Source organism: Argiope bruennichi, chromosome 11, assembly GCF_947563725.1.
Source record: "Argiope bruennichi chromosome 11, qqArgBrue1.1, whole genome shotgun sequence".
In the NCBI taxonomy this organism is placed as follows: Eukaryota; Metazoa; Arthropoda; class Arachnida; order Araneae; family Araneidae; genus Argiope; species Argiope bruennichi.
The window spans coordinates 77,644,868-77,662,898 of NC_079161.1; the positions used below are offsets into that span (position 1 = coordinate 77,644,868).

Consider the following 18,031-nt stretch of genomic DNA (forward strand, 5'->3'; position numbering starts at 1 on the left):
AATATGTCACGTCTAGTCCCAATATTCGTGACCTAAATCTTGGATAATTTTACATAAATGCATTGTGGAATATTTTAAATGTTTAATCCTTAATTTCATAACTGTACTGATTTATTTTTTATGTATTATTGATTTATTTTTTATGGTGCATTTAATAAAAAGAGAGGGAGATTAAAATTTCATTAACTTAAATTAAACTTACTTAATACGGACCTGCAAAGGAAATTTTAAACTTATCTTAAATCAGATTATAAGAAACAAATCAAATTAGCATCAGCCAAAAATCCTAGTTAAAAGAAAGGTGTTTTAAAGGATTAGAGAAATTTATTTTCTGCATGCATCAAATGCTGTGAGACTTTTAGAAAATTATCAAAATTATTATGTCAACTCATTATCTCATTAATTTTTTAAGGGGGGGGGGGAGTCCTTGAAATTTTAGAAGGTTTCATCCCTTATAGATTATGTCGTCGTTCATTGAAAATTACCAGAAAAAAAAATTTGCACTGAGTTGATGGATTTTTTTTTTTTTTTTTCTCGTTCCAACTCTTATAAATTGAAGTTCACATTGAACCAATACTCTGAACAAGCTTTATTACAATAAAAGATCAATAATTTTCATAACTGAATTGAGTACAAATGTCGAATTCACACATTAATCTAAAATAATTATTTTAGAATAAATTCTTTAAACACGGCAAATTAATATATCGACACACACACACATATATATATATATTCTGAGCTTTCAGTATTGCATTTTAAATTAAAGAATAAAAATATTACGAAAAAATAACACGTCACCTTATTAAATATAATTCCAAATTCGATGCAAATTTCTTGAGCATGCAATTCCGAAGTGTAACAGAACAAAAATTCGGAAAATTAATTCCGATTAAGTTCGTGCACTGAAGTGAAGAGAAAGATTATGCAATTAATGCACACTCCAGTAGTGGGCAAACGTTGTTCGAATACTCATAGCATAATAAATTATGCACCTGTCACTGATAACCTTGCAATAATTGCATGTAAAGTTAGGAAGTAAATAAACCTTGGGATGAATGTTTATTGGACGCTTAGCACACTTAATACTTTCCTGCTAAAACTTTGACAAAATATTTCGGCAATGAAAAATGCTGTCCAATTGAAATCTGTATCTATATAATTGATTTATTTTTTTTTTCAGAAATTTAACATACTTCTTTTTTTGGATTTTCCAAGTGGCAATGGGCTTAAAGGATGATTCGATTATTATTTTTTTTATCTTCATATATAATCCTGCAATTTAGATTAAATATCTAGCAAATAGTTTATAATCGAACATGAAATAATCCTCGCAGTCAATTAATCAGTCAGCTTGTTCTACTATTCTAGTTTCGGAAAAAAAAAAAAAATGTGGAACACTTTTCAACGTTCAATTTCTGCCTTGGGCAGGATGCACTTAATTCCAAAAGAATTGCTTCAATTTTATTATGATATATAACCTTATTTCCATAACAGTTTTAACGATAATTTCTTAATATATCTGATTCTTATAACTGTCAACAGCAATAAACACATAATGGGATGCAATTTATAAAAATTGTTATAATATTTAAGCTCGTATAGTTTCCATACAATGATACGGATATTATCTGGAAAGCTGGCAAGAATTTTAAAAATATGCAAAATAAATAAATAAACGTACAAAATGTATAGAAAAATGAAATTAAAAAAACATTATTTCAAAATCTCAATATTCGTAAATATATATTATTTGCAATTATTTATTTTTGTTTCAGAAATTTCAGATATCACTAACGTTGACGTTTGTGATCTAAAATATTACAGAAAACACTTCAAAATTTCATTATTAAAGTTTATAAAATTTTACCCCAATAAACATTTTCAAATAAGAACTAGACATGTTACTAGGGGGGGGGGGATATTGGAATTGCCAAACAATTGGAACAGCAAATTATTATGCAACGACAGATGGCACTTCGATTATTTACTAGCCCTTACGCAATTTAACAGACAGTAGAATAAAAGTACAATTCTCCCCCCCCCCCCGCTTTTGAATCGCATGTATAGAAATATTTTTTAACTAAAAAATCGCAATATATAACATTTTTGACATTAATATTTCTGTCAATACGAAAAACCAAAACCAAACATCTGCCATTCTTTACAACTAAAAACTTATTACATTATTGTTTTCCAATATTATTATCAGATTATATGCGGAATAATTTTTAAGTGCACTGAAATAAAAGTATTCGAATTAAAATTAAGGAATATACACACAGAATTTTCTTCTTTTTTTTTTTAAATTGTTTACTTTCAATATTCCTTATACATGATAAAAAATATTGCAAGAAATGTAGAAATGTAAGCATCGTATATTACATTTTCCGTATCAATTAAATAATGTTTTCAAAACTGCAAAAATAATAATAATAATAATAAGTAACGTCTAATTAAATTTCATAATTAAATAATATGGAGATGTGTAAGTGGATCAATTTTGCACAAGATATTTTATTTTCAATAATGACACTATTTGTCAATATAACATTGAAAAGGCCAGTGCATATAATTTGCAAAAGGCTCAAAAAAGAGGAAAAATCGACGAACTAAATAACGAAACAAAAATTCCAAAACCTTTTCCAACGGAATGGGGGGGGGAAATAGTTGGTCGGCGATAACTGCGTCAATTGTGACACCAATCTCTTTCATCAACAGGCTCAGTCAGTAAATAACGAGCAGATCGTCTTTTCATCCTATTCAATGACGTCAATTTGCCGTGACCTTGCTTGGCGAGTGAACTCGCCAAGGCCGTCGCCGCTTTGGCGACCAAAGCAGCTGATCCAACATTGAGCATTCCAAACATAATGAGAAGAGAAGCAATATATAGAGAAAAAAAAAGAATATAAAAATTCCTACTGCAAAAAATAATCATAATTCTTACCTTCGGACCGCAGATCTAAAGCTGCGGATTCTGGGCGATGCATTTGCGCTTTTAAGTTTGCAACAATCACTTATGTATTAATCCAAAATCACATTGCACTGGCAACACGAGTCCCCATGCTGTTTGGATCAGTTGGATTATCTACCTAGGAGCAGTAGCAGTAACGTATCCAAACGACGTTCCTTCGCGCTAGCAAATCGGCGTATGACGCTCGACCTAGAACTTCATTTCGACTCGTTGACTTTCTTTGGCGGCGCCATCTATCGGATGCTACCGTAATATAGGCAAAGGGAAAGCGGTTTCGGAAAATTGCAGCTAGTGTCCTCAATACTTTCATCACAAAAAAAGAACACGGTCTAATTACACGGAAAGAAAGAAAAAAAAAAGTAAAAACATCTTCTCTTTCCTCAATGCAATGAAAAATCTGTAATGTCTTAAGGGCGTGAACTTATTTTTAGTAGAAATGAGCCGTGAAGATCAAATAGTTGGTAGTAGAGGGGAAAAAATACGCGTAAAGGTATGCCCGATTATAGATTCGAACCTTCGGACAGTTCGGATTTAATGAGACACTTCCGAATTCATTGCCACGATACCAATATTTTAATATCTTTTATAAATCTTAAATATAAGTAGAAAGATCGGACATCGAATAGCCTAGCCTATTTGTTTTCTTTAAATTAACCAAAATTTGGGATTCATTGGAACGTTTCAATTTTAGAGTTTGAAAAAATATATATATATTGCGGTGCTGTTTCAATGATGTGTAAAACTTTCATGTTTTATGGTTTTAATAAGATAGTTCAAATTCATATTTAAAAAAAAAGAATTAATTAGATTTCTAAAAATTATTATATAAGTATCAGAATCTGTGTCAGCGTTAATTGAACATCAAGCACTTATGCTAATTTAAATATACTGCGTTATGCTTTTAATGAAATAATTCATAATCTTATTTTTTAAAAATATTTTTAGATTCAATTTTTAACAATTAACTTCAGAAAAATAGTAACCTGAAAACCTTGAAAAATCGCTTGAATTGTTTTCATACTTTTAATTCATAAAATTTTTGTGCATGAAAGTATGAGTTCTTATATATGAAGACTTGTAAAATTTTCATACATCAACCGTGCGCAGAATTGTTCGATGGGGGACGTGAAAAAAAAGTGTATCGTTTTTTTTTTTTATACTATATTTTCAGATATTTTTATTTTTATGAAATATAAACAAATGTCTGCTCACGGAACATGCGCACAATGCGGCGTGCTGATTCAGTTTTGGAATCCCTTGCAAAATATTCCGGAGGAAAGAAACATCAAACAACAGGTTGTAGGTAGCATACTCAAAAAAAAAAAAAAAAAAAATGACTAATTTAAGGAATTTTTTTTATTTGACTATTTTCTCATATATCAAGTATTTCTCTCTATTTAAAAACAAAACATTTTTAGAATTATGCCCATTTGTCAGTTTATGTACACGATAATTCAAAAAAGGAGCTAGCTAGATAGAGGAAATTTTGTATTTGGTTTTAAAAGTGAAATTGTAAATAACAGCAAAATTCCTATTAAATTTTGAACCTTGAAATAGACAAATCGAAGAGCAGTCTCTTCGTCTCTGTGCAAGCGAATGCTATAATTTAAAAATCCAATATCTACGTGGCTGAAATTCATTATATAATTTTGACTCCAAACTCTATATCTACTATATCAAAATTTGCACTCTTTTGATCACCTTAGAGAAATCTAAATGCAGTATGCATTATCTTTACGCGAAGATATACCAAATGCGGCACTTCCGGTATGCTGATGGGGTACATATTTATTCTTGGACCCAACCCAACCCAACCCAATTAAATTATTGTGTTGGGTTGAAATTAATTAAAGAAAATTATTAAGAAATTAAAGAAATTAATTTTTAAATTATTAATTAAAGAAGAATTTACTCCGGGTTACAAGTTGACTAATTTATTCGACAACTTTTCGGACATGACCAAACCGCAAGTAACGTAATGCATTTTCTTCAATTAGCCACGCGTACTGGACAACATTCCTTGAAGATTTTCCTCGCAGTACCTAAAGGGAAAGGGGGACTATTATTGATATAAAGGTGAAGGCGTTACACCCCGTTTCCTATTGTTGACGGTCAGCCAAGAAGGCGTGAGGGTGATCTGCAGGTATATTGTGTAGAAATAGCTGGCCGGTCTTTTGAATGCTGACCGTGGGAAACTCTTTCAACTGCAAACGTGGAAACGTTTCTACAAACTTGCAGAATCTTGAAGCAAAAATGAAAAGATTCGAGATTTAAGTCTAAATTATAGCAGCAGGATAATATTTTTGTCTAGATTCTTTTACGTGTATATTATTCTTTTTTAAATTTGTGCTTAGTTTTATAGCAGTAATAAAAAATACACACACAAAAATGTAATTAAATGTAGTCGCAAAGTGTATTTGCATAAAGTCGATAGCCGAAACAAAGAAAAGAATTGTAAAATATATTTAAAAATGCTTAAAAAATTTATCAGAATTATAGAAAACAAATCATAGGCTTGCTAAAATATTGTCATTGAAAAGAAGAAAAAAAATTAAATTTAAAGTGTTATAAAAGTTATTTTTATGCAGTACTATGCTCCAAAATTATTGAGTAAGAATTTTGATACGCATACATTAGTTTTTTCAATTCTTTATAAGAAAAAATTGAAAATTCTTTTTTAAATAGAAGGTATAAATGCCATTTTCATTCAGCTTCTCTGCGCTTTTGAATAACTATTTTCACATGAATGCAGACAGACAGAGAGACAGACTTCCCCAAACAGTTTTCGCTCCAAATTTGGCAAAAATTTTCACTTCTGAGGGGAAGATCATGTTCCAAATTTCCTCCGTATGTCTAGCTGTGTTACTGTATTCAAACACAGACAGAATTCCATAAATGGTATTTTCGTGTTCTGTAACACGGCTAAAAAGCGGAGATTCATCAAAATATATATCAAATACATCAAAATCAATTACAGTACTTTCTGTTTCTTTACTCTGTATAAGTTAAAATAGAAACTTCTTACATACTTCAGTTTTGCCACTTTATTTGTTTTTAATTAATATTTATATGCGATATCACAATGGACGTATTGCTACTATTATATCAAAATGCCGTATGTCAATTTTGCCAAAACATCTTATTGATGCAAATACTCGTATAAGTCTACTACATTTACTGTGTTACTGTATTTTGTATGTGATATGTAATTGTTGTATGCTGCACAAAATGCTGTATGTCGTTATTGCTTCCTACTGTTACAACAAAATTTTGCATTTTTTTGTTGTTGTTGTGTATGCATCATATGGCATGACATACGACAGTTTGATATAACAGCTATAAATAATGTAGCAATGCATGATATTCACATTAAAAACATAAACAGCATTAAGCGCATTTCATTTTAAAAAGACAAAAAAAAATGTAAGAGTCATGAGATATCGTGATCTTTTTTTATTAATGTTGTTGTCAAGCTGTTAATGAATCAATTTTATTTAGTTAATTCTAGCTTTAAGTATATTCTTGCAGTGACCACTGTGGTCAAGGGTTATATTTTTTCAATTCTTGCAGTGACATAATGGCCAAAGTAGAATGCAGCAAGTGGGGACAGAGGAGAGGTATAGTTAGTTACCCTAGGCTTTAATCCAGAATTATTTAAATATCATTCTTTTTTTAGAACAGGGTTCCTAAAATTGTGGGTCACGATTCAACTTTTTGTGGATCGCCACAAGATCTTAAAATTATATGCATCTTTTCCACAATTTGCAAAAAAATGCGAAGCGATTTGGAAATCTTCAATTCTCCACACATTAAAAATAATTTTATAAAATTATACTCAATAACTATTGATATATCAGAATTGCTCAGAATTGCTCGTGATTAAAATATTATCATGTATTTATATTTTATATAGTTTAAAATATTATTATGCATATATTTTTAAAGTAAAAACTACTTTCATATAAAATATTTTATAGAAGTCTTTGTTTTTTTTTTGTTTTTTTTTTTCGTTTGACAGACTTTTTCAAAAAAACTTTTACCTGAGAATATCAATTCAACCAAATGATTTTTTTAAAACGGTTAAATAATAGCTAATTTCCACCATATCAGTAAAAAAATTCAATAGTTTAATTTTATATAAATTGTTAACATCTGTTCTTAATCTTTTCTTAATGTGTTTTTCTAGAATTCTGCTTATATGCTGTGGCAATAATTCTTCAGTTTTTTTTCCCCCCTTATTCTTCAAGAACAAAAAATATTGTCATAAATATTACTCAAATTGTTTTTTTATACTCTGCTTAGATGTTTAAGAGATATGGAATATACATAACGACTTTATTTATAATAAAATGATATATATTTTTGTTCTTGTTTTATAAATGTTTATTTTTAGTCCATAAAACCTCTTTTAGAAAGAAAAAAAAAAAAAAAAAAGCGCGTTGTTCGTTTGTGAAAAAAATTCAGTACCTCAAAGATGAAATGAGCCAATATAGATTTAAATTTCTAAAAAGTGGGTCGCAATGTTTAAAAACTTGAGAATTCCTGCTTTAGTAAGTCAATATTTTCTAGGATTACCCACTGCGTGTCTATACAGATCACGCCTTTCCAGTTCCTACGCGTAGGTAGTTTCGAAATGGGGTGGGATGGGGGGAGAAGCTGTCTTGTAACCATTCATGAATAAGAAACATCGCTTTCAAATACTATCCTCTTTTTTAACTCCACCCCTTCTACGGTACTGCCTTAAAATAGAATCTTCTAATTGATACGGGTTCTACTTGTCGTTTAAGAATTGTTCTCCTTCTCAAAATTGAGAGCCCAATTGCTTTTTTCAAAAGAATATTCCTCCCGAAAGCCCAATTGATTTTTTCAAAAGAATATTTATCCCATCAGCATTTGAAAGTACCACTTTAATCACTTCATATTAAGACTATTTTTTGTTTAGTTTCGATTAAAATAGTAAGCAGTCCGACAGCAATCAGTAGGTTGCAGTGGAACGCAACAGTAAAATTTGTAATTATCAATTAATGAGCATCATAATTATCAATTAATGAGCATCATCAAACATAAATGAGCATCTAACATCTAATACCATAGTCTAATGCTTTGCTGTGATATCAAGAGAATTTTTCTCCGCGATGTGCAATGGATTTCAAAATTAAATTGGACTGCGCATTTGATGCGTATCATGTGACCAATATAACATTTTTAATTCCTGTTTATTTAATAGAGCTTTTTTTAAAAAAATTAAACCTGTGATATTCGACATCTTTTGCGCATTAAAGTGAGGATCGTAAGAAAGTAGAGGGGTTAGTTATTATTAATTAAAATTTTATGGCCAGATTTGGCAATGCAATCTCGCATATTTAAATGTTATTTTTATTGAATATTCGAAAATTTTAAAAATTTGGTATTATGTTTTGATAAACATAATACCAAAATACCTATGTTAAGTCGTATTCGCTTTTTTTTAATTCGATGTTAAAACTAAAATTTTTACAAAATTAGTTTTATTTCTTAACTGTTTTCTTTATTGCGCAATATCCACACCTTATGTCCTCAGAAATAATAAAAGAATAATTCTTTAAATCGCATAATTCATTCGAGGGCTTTATTGCTGCGCAAAATATTCAATTTCAAGAACACTAAAAAAAATCTGCTCTTTTCTTTAAAAAAAAAAAATATGTGCTAATTCTATTATTTATATATTTTGATATTCTGTTAAATAAATTTTGTGATCATTATACCAAATAGTGTTTGTTTAGTAAATTTATTTATAAAATGTATTTAATTTTCAATTGTAATTATTATTGTATTATTAAGATGACTTACTGTATATTTATTATGCATTATTTATTAATATAATTAAATACCAAAAATAAATATTTACTTCCATTTTTTAATTTAAATTCTTCACTTTTTTTCCTATCCAGTATTCCACTTCAGATAATATTTCGCAAAACAAATTTTGGATCAATCGAATTTTTACAGGGGTTATTCAGTTTGGAGCAGATGAAATTCCATTAAAGTGCAAAAGTAAACTAAAGTTAAAAATCAGAAATTAACTTGAATTTCCTTTAGTCAGTACATATGACGTTCTAAATATCTCCATTCGAGACGCATTTTTTATTTATTCGTTTACGAATGACAGAATGCGATCTTGACGAAGTATTTTGGGAAACCGAACAAAAGGCATTATTTTAGACCACTATTCCCGGAACAGCTCTTCAGAGGAATGTTGACTTCCAAAAGGGACTTCTAGGGGTGTATGCGGGAAATTTGCTCACACCTGAACAAACCAGGACCGTCTTGCACAGGTGTCCGTTGGCCTTAGGTAAGGAATGGCAAATGATAAATTGGGGGGGGGGCTGTTTCAGACTCGGACTTGACGATTTACGACACCCTTTTCTGCAACATACTACAGAATTTAGCAGAATACAGATTTTAAATCCTTCCGCACCCCACCCCGTTTCCGGGTAACCGCGCCATCCGACCGCGGTTCAAAATTACAAAGTCCGTCACAAAATAGCCCTAGTGTTCCTTTAAAACGGGACTTTAACATAACTATCTAATCTAAACTAACCAATATGCATTTTGTTATAAGTTTTTTTTTCCCCCTGCATTTTTACGAAAATAAGATTCTGCCTTTTTTTTTTTATACAATGTTTAAAAAAAAATTAACTCCCCATCAGCATTGCTGTAAGCAACGATTCGGGAAGAGGATATTTTCCGTGGTTTTTGTAGTTTTCCCTAATTGTCCACTATATATCCATAATTCCATAGTTTTCACCTAATTTCAGTAGAAACTATGAAAATTTCATGCCGTTGGAGAGTATGGGCATGGGTTAGAATTGACATACAGTACATTCCCGATTATCCGGTCCATGATTATCCGGCTTCCGTACTATCCAGCCTAATTTTCTTTTATCGTAATTAAAATTTGTGTAATAATTTATCAGTGAAAAATAAAACCATTTCTTTGAGTCTATTTTCTTAAGATTTAGGCCTAAGATTTGCCTTAACGTTTTATATATATTTCCTGCATTTATGTTAGACATTACAGAATTTATGTAAAAATGTGAACAGTTTATATCCTTTAACTTAGTTTTTCTCTAATGAATTCTAGAAACGTGCAATGCAGTATATAAACATATTTAAACTACCAGTTCAGAGTTTTCTATTTTAACTCGACGCGTTGCCGCGGCCGCGTTTTCACATTAGACATGGCTTGAGATAAATGAAAGGCTTAGTGCTCAATAAGAAGTGAAAAAATACGTATTATGTAAAACATTTGATATAAGAACTTGGTCTTTTGGTATTGGTCGGCAAAAAAATGAGTTCATAGAATCTCGGCCTATCCGGTTTTTTCGTTATCTGGTCTGCTCTTCCGCCACATTAAGCCGGATACTCGAGAGTGTAAACAGCGCTTCCAAAATATAGATAAATATAACATGTTTGCTTTCGATTTATTCGGATCTAATATATACAGTCATCGAAATCTAATCATTTTCTGGCGATTGCATTACTTTGATTACGAAAAAAGTAAAAACAGTCTAACAAGGCAATTTTTCTATTCAGTATCCTTTAGTCTCACCTCATACAACTCTTGAGAGATATTTCGAATGAAAAGATTTAAATAAAATGTATTATATTTAAAAAAAAAAAAAACCAATTGGCAAAACTATTAAAAATGCTACATGTTCTAAATTGTTTCCACTTCTTCAGACGTATTCCAAATGAAAAGAAAATTAAATTAAATGTATTATATTTTTTAAAAATAACGAATTGGCAAAACTATTAAAAATGCATGTTCTAAATTGCTTACAGAATTATATATTATGCTATTTCAGAGCCAATAAATGATTTCTGAAGAAAAAATTACGTCTGTATTTTTTACATAGCCCTCCCCTTCCCCCAAGTTCGTGTTAATTGTCCTTGTCCTCCGCTCATATCAACCGATTTAGAAAAATGCGCGGTTGATACTCAGAGTTAAAAAGTTTTTAAACACATTTTTTTTTAAGATTGAAATTCTGTTTTATTTTAAAAAATTCGTAGTAACTTACAAAAAAAAAAAAAAAAAAAAAAAGAGAGAGAGAGAGAGAGAGAGAGAAAAGAAGAACAGAAAAAGAATACATTCTCACCATCCAACTGACCTGGCACACTGTGTGTTCCTCCAATCCTTTAAATAAAACCACAATAACCAAAACAAAACAAAAAAAATCGTTTTCATTCGAATTCTTTCACCACAAACACTCGCACAGCTGAAAGAAATAAATAAAAAAAGAAGCAAAAAGGAAACGAATTGATTTTCGCAGAATCCGATCTCCCTGCAGGTGGTAGCGCTCGTGCCGCTGTTGTGAGAGCAGATCATTAAGTCCCAAACATGGGTCGTCTCTTGTTGGATCAGCTTTGATTCCGTTGCCCGAGGAATCCAGAGTGGTTACCTAATTGTTTGTGAACGACAGGAATTCTCCTGGATGACAACGGTTCTGGAAACAGGTTGGCACGAGTGCAGCATTTTTAGACTTTTTGGACTGGCAATTATGAATTTTCACCCAACTTCTGCAAATGCTTTGAAATTACTTTTTATTTGAAATTTCAACAGCGATCATACATGAAATCCATTTCAGTTGTGGTTCTGTAACTGTTAAAGTAGACATATATGCTTTCAAGTGTGCCAAAAAGAGAGAAAGAAAGAAATGCTTTGAATGTCTTAAAGATTTATATGTTAGGTTGTTCCACTCAATAAATATACTGTTTAAAAATTATGATGTCCATACATTTATACGCGTTTCAGCTCTTATTAGTCATATTCTTGACCCTAATATTTTAAGCAAAAAAAGTTAAATTTATCTACGACTAAAAATGATCAAATTACGAAGACTTAAAATTTATATATTTTAAGAAAATTAATAGCTGCCTTTAAGAATCGCCGTGTATTGTATTGATTTGTGCATCCTCCTAGAGTGACTACTGAAATGGTCTAAAATGGTTTGAATCTTATTATAACAATAAACAAGTGTTGCTATAAATTGTATTTAAAAAAATGTAAAAATTCATAAAGATTAAATTATTAAAATTTAAAAATTCAATAAAATAATTGAAAAATTCATAAAAATTAAATTATTGAAATTTAAAATTCATTAAATTAAATTAAAAATTCACTAAAATAAAAAAATCAACAAAATTAAATTATTGAAATTTAAAAATTTACTAAGTAAAATTACTAAAATTGAAAAATTCCTCATAGTTGAATATTTATTGAAATTCTATTACTAAAATTGAAAAATTCCTTACAATAATTAAAAATTAAGTTATTAAAACTTAAAAATTCATTAAAATAATTCTAAAATTTATAAAAATTAAATTATTGACATTTAAAAATTCGTTAAAATTGAAAAATCAACAAAATTAAATTACTGAAATTTAAAAATAAACTAAGAAAAAATTACTAAAATTGAAAAATCAATCAAAATTGAATAATTCATTAAAATTATATTATCGAAATTTAAAAAAATTCATTTAAATTAAAAAATATAATACCGAAAGTTAATATTTTAATATTTTTTTGTGCGATATTATGCTTCAAAGTTACTGAGGAAAATCATTTACGCATTAATTAATTAAATTTATCTATTCAAATTTTTGGAATACCTTTCTTAATGATGATTTAAAAAAAAAGGCCTAGAAATAGCAATAAACGAAATTTGGCAACTACCGAACTGAAAAATTACCCTATTGAGAGTTTCATTCTTAGCTTAACTAATTGTACATCAGACAAATTATATATATAAAAAAATGCCAACCTAAAATAGTATCAGGAAAAGGAAATTAAACTAAACCGGCATATACACAGAATTACAGTGAAATCGAAGCTAATATTAAATAAACTGTTTTAAAAGAAATTAATCGTTTGGCATTCCCCCATAAGGAATGACACTTGTTAACCGTGTCTCCGCTTCATCACAATCACTAGGTCTCTGGAGAAGACGCAAAGGGGGTGGCTGGAGTCTAATAAGACAAGACATGGGGGGGGGATAAGATCGAAGGGAGGATCTTCAAAGGATGAGCACAATGGGAAGGGAGGCACGAATCCTTTTTCCGTTCGGGGATCGGACTCCGTGGAACGTGTCGGTGGGAAACGGGTGTCAGCATCCGGTGCGAATCCGTCGAGTGGATCGAAGCGCAAGAAGATTCGGCCTTCTTCACCAGCCGACCACGGCTACCCTCCCACGCACCACCCCTCCCTCCCTCCCCACCAACCTCTTCGGACATATTCCGAAAAAGCTAGGTAATGCGCAGGAAGTCATCAAAGGGTGCTTAAAGAATATTCTCGGCAAAAGTGATTGGTCCATCAGATTTGACTATCTGTAGTACTTGGAGATGTGTGGCTTCGTTCGGAAAAGATGGAACCACATGGTGATGCGGTTGCGTAATGTAGGATTAGTCAGAAAAATAATTTTCACACATGATATTCTTTATATCATGTAAATATTTTTAAAATTGCTTTTAAATTTCGGGTTTATTACTATCAGATGACAGACAATAAATTGGGACAGTTAAGTTAAATCGCCATTATGTTTTAAAGCTGCAAAACTGCAGCGCCGGATTAAGACTTTTAGGGGTCCTTTGGAAATTCAAGTCCCAGGATCTCCTGTGCCCTGCCCTCCTCCCAATTTCTAAATACAAATATTTTTGTATTCATTTTAATTTTAATCTGTTTTACTAGTATATTGGCACTGACTTGGCACTCAAAAGTCCAGACAAACTTTGTATCTAATTATATAGAATTTCTTTTTTTTTTTTTTTAAGTTATGAAAAAAAAGTCAAATTTTGTCCCAGAGACCACTTGATACTGCTTATAAAATTCCACACCATACCAACGTAAGGGCATTTCATTCACGATAATAGATTTAACTCATCCTTTGGCGTGTTCTCATATGCTTTTGGTTTAGTACCGCGATTTCTCAGTTCACATGCTTTTTTATCATCTTCAGCGTCTTAATCTTTAATAACTAAATAGATAAAATACATTTATTATTGCATGAGTTATTTTATTTCCTTGATTCAGCAAAAATACTCTTCACATAATTCATTCTCATCACAAAGATCGCACTTCCCAAATGTTCGTCGTGAGATTTAAATTATTAACACTTGTCGAACCGATTTTAGACAAATAATTAGTATTTTCTCAAAAAAAAAATTATACACTATGTTAAATTCCTTTTATACTAAACAATTACAATAGTATATAATTTATAATAAGGAAATAAAATTACCAAAAATGAAGAAAATGCTGTGAATTTGGAATTTGATCTGAGCTTTTGGCGATAGGTGATTGAAGACTAAACTTAGTTAATCAATTTTTGAATGGCTATGGTAATAGCTAAAACGATGGGAAATTATCGCGAAATCATTTTCTGTGTATTTTAAAAAGTAGTTGGGCATTGTAAGAGATTTTCCGTGCCAGTCGTACAGGGTTAACTTATGCAAAGATCTTCATACGTAGATTTTTGTAAAAGTTAAGAATCTTCAATGATAACGGGGAAATGGGATTAAATTAATCACCAGAATGTGAAATCTTCGAAACATTGAAAGTGCCTTTAACCCCTTAAGCAGATTGTTCGCAATCCGGACATGCATCGATTTATTAAAAGACTATAAGAATACATAAATATCTCGAGTTCTTATGAATTTTTATTTAATTAAAACTTCCAAAACTTTCCCCAATAGTCCATCCATAAAGAAAACGAGCCATCTAATGGGTTAAATATATTAAAATAGCATTTGAATTATGTCAGTTTAATATAACTAAACCATTAATTGTTTTTTTATCATTAATTAGATGATATTTTCTGTTCCGGTAATATGTTGTTTTACAGATTTAATTAAAAATCCATAAATTACTTTTTGTATATTATGAGTAATTTTTATATCTAATTATAGTGCATTTTAATAATATATCAGCTTCTAAATTTGAAAAACGATGATTTGGTGCCCGTATCATAAATGGACAAATAAGAAGTTAAGAAAAATTTTAGATTCCATAGATTTTTATTATATATTGCTATTATTTATAACGGTTCAAGTCAGTTTCGAACATGGTTTTAAAAAAAGGGCGATTATTTAAAACATGTATATACTATATTTATGTCAATAAATATAGTTTTAGTATTATTAATAATAAAAATGACAGAATGAAGATTTTTTTCCCAGTACTATTAAAGAATTTGGGCGTTTTACTAATTTCCATGACATAAAATAGTATCATTTGAACTGAAAACCAATGGAAAGAATCTTGTGCTCTATTTGTTGTCAACTATTTTTAGCCATTAAACTAGTAAATTAGCCTAATTCTTTATTTTTTTCCTCCAACCTTAACGTTTCGTCTCAAATATTTTTTCATACTTTTGTGATGCACGATTAGCTGATGCATAGAGCACGCAGTGGCTGATTCAGTTTAGTTTAATTTAGTTATATTAATAACCTGTTTTTAAAACAAAACGAATGATGTTTTAAGAGTGAAAAAAAGCTGCATCTTAAGGTGATACTTGTTCTGTGAAAATGCATCAAACCAGTATACATGGCAGATGTTTGATAAAATCGGATTTGAACTTGTAATCCCCCCCCCCACACACACACAGGGTTACATTATAAAATAAAATAAAATAAATAATTAAATAGGAGTATATATTTGGAATTCTTTGTCTGTGAACACGATAAATCAAAAACGCTTTGAGCTAGACGGATGGAATTTGGTACATGATCTCTACTCCAAAATTGTAGATTTCAATCAAATTTTGATTGAAATCTACAATTGAACTGTCTACCCAACTGTTCGAGCAAAAGCGAATACGACAGTTATAAAACAAAAAAAATTAAAGAAAAAAAAAAACTTGGTACACGGATTTAACATCTAAAGTGCAGACCTTTATCAACTTTTGAATCACCTCTGTCAAAGGGTTGACCGTCTGTCTGTACTTTCACAATTATGTAAACATAATAACTCAAAAATGCAATGATTTAAATATCGGAAATTCGGTCTGTGATTTTGTTGCGACGATTGAAGTTCTGTACCAGCTTTTTGTTTCAATCGGTTGTAAAAAAGACACCCAAAATAACGTATTCAGGTTTCCAGAACTTGTATTTTAAATGCATCCCAGCGAATAATCACTAAAGATTGTATATCAACAGGCTCTTTCGCAATTATTTGCCAATCTTATGCGATTAACAATACACAACTACGTTTGTTAGAGAACATCCGAAAAATTTCGAAGACACCATGCACGCTGGTTTTTGGAATGAAATTTTCATACCAAGTGGTACAACATAAAAGGGGAAGAGGGGAGGGAGTAAATGGCCCGAGTATCAGTCTCAAAGAATCCCATAGAGATAGAATGCAAGTGCTTTTATAGCAATCTTAGTCATTTTTTTTTCTCTTTCTTTTGTGGGGAGATGTTGAAAAAAATATCGTACCCCGCGAGATTGGTTCAGCTATATTAACGTTCCATTTTAAAGCAACACTAAGGCTATTTTGGGACGGACCTCGTAGTTTTGAACAACGGTCAGATGACGATACCTGAGCTGGCATCTCCTCTCCAAAATTCCTCACCACACCAGCGGGAGGATGTTTGGTCCCGACGGATTTAACATGCACCAGACCCGCTTGCACGACGGTTCTTTGGTAGAACCAGGTCTCAAACCAGAAACACTCCAGTTCCAAATCCGAGACCTTACCACTAGACCACCGTGGCCCTAGTATCGCGCGAGAATTTTACACTCATGATACCACAAAGAGGGGCTGGGAATCGTGCTGTAACTTTCCACTATACTACTATTAGAACCACAAATCAGTATATCTTTAAAAAATATATATATAAGCAAACTTTTTCAGTTTGTAAACTCACTGCGTGAAATCAATCTTAAAATAATCACTCGTTTTATTTGACATTTTTTTTTAAAAATGCGACATCTAAAACTTGGAAAAATTGACGATTTCTTGCAAACCAATCAGATAATGAGTCAGTATCTGACAATGTCGGACATTTTATGAATCGTAAAAGCCAGTGTCCACTGTTTGCGCAGCGCCTTTCATAAGACTAAAATCGCTACAAGAAGATAAAATCGTGATACACGATGGCTTTTCAAATATTTACCCGCTGCCATTTTCAGTTAAATAATATTACCGAGATACTCACATAAAAATGGTGAAATTAAAAAAAAAAAAAGTTTTAAAACTCTTGCACAGATTCTCGCAATCCTTGAACTTAAACTCTTACCCTCTTTTACGGGATAAAAATCTCCGAGCAATTTTCATGAAAATATAATAATTGCTTTGAAGTCTTAATAATGTAATAAAATACATGCAGTGGAAGTGTATTCCCCTTTGCCACAACATGAGATGTTTTATGTTCAGCTTTGTCATATAATCGAGTAGGCCTTAAGAGCCTCTTCCCATTGATTAATTAAATTCAAAATCTGATATGTATCTACAATTTCTCGTTGCATTTCTACTTTCTTACACACGAGGTGTAAGTTTAGTTTAATTATATTAACGCCCGTTGTAAAGCAACATAAGGGCTATTTTGGGACGGACCTCGTAATTTTGAACCGCTGTCTGATGACGAAGACAACACCTGAGCTGGGTGTAAGAAAGTATAGTAATCGTCATAAAATTCGAACTCGAGATTTTGACGAATCTAAACGTTTTAAAACACCCTGAGTTCGAAGAACACATTTTTCAAAATGTCCATCCGTTTTCTATGACAAAAATAACTAAAAAACGCTTCCAGCTAGTTAGATGAAATTTCGTATATGGTCTTTCCATCAAATTTTTAAACTTCTATCAAATTTAAAGCAAAATCCATCTAGAGAAAGTCTGTCTGTCCGGCTGTCCCAATATATGTTAACACGATATTTACAAAACGAAGAGAGCTAGATAGATAAGATTCGGTACACAGATTTACCATCTACAGCAATGAGACACGAATATAGACACATATCAAATTTTGAGCCAAATCCAACAAGGGGTTGACTGTCTGTCGGTCTGTACTTTCATAA

The 18,031-nt window shown here is 31.0% G+C and overlaps 1 protein-coding gene across 2 annotated transcripts in view; it reads right to left on the reverse strand.

Moving 5' to 3' along the window:
- Nucleotides 1–18,031, reverse strand: part of LOC129957647 (ETS domain-containing protein Elk-1-like) — a 116,019-nt gene that overhangs the window by 25,466 nt on the left and 72,522 nt on the right. The window contains exon 1 of one of the 2 annotated variants that reach the window (XM_056070083.1): nucleotides 2,948–3,141. The exons of the other annotated variant lie outside the window; for it this stretch is intronic. Within the exon in view, the coding sequence (XP_055926058.1) occupies nucleotides 2,948–2,990 (43 nt within the window). The 5' untranslated portion in view covers nucleotides 2,991–3,141. Of the gene's footprint in view, nucleotides 1–2,947; nucleotides 3,142–18,031 lie in introns of those variants that run through there. 2 annotated transcript variants of the gene reach the window in all.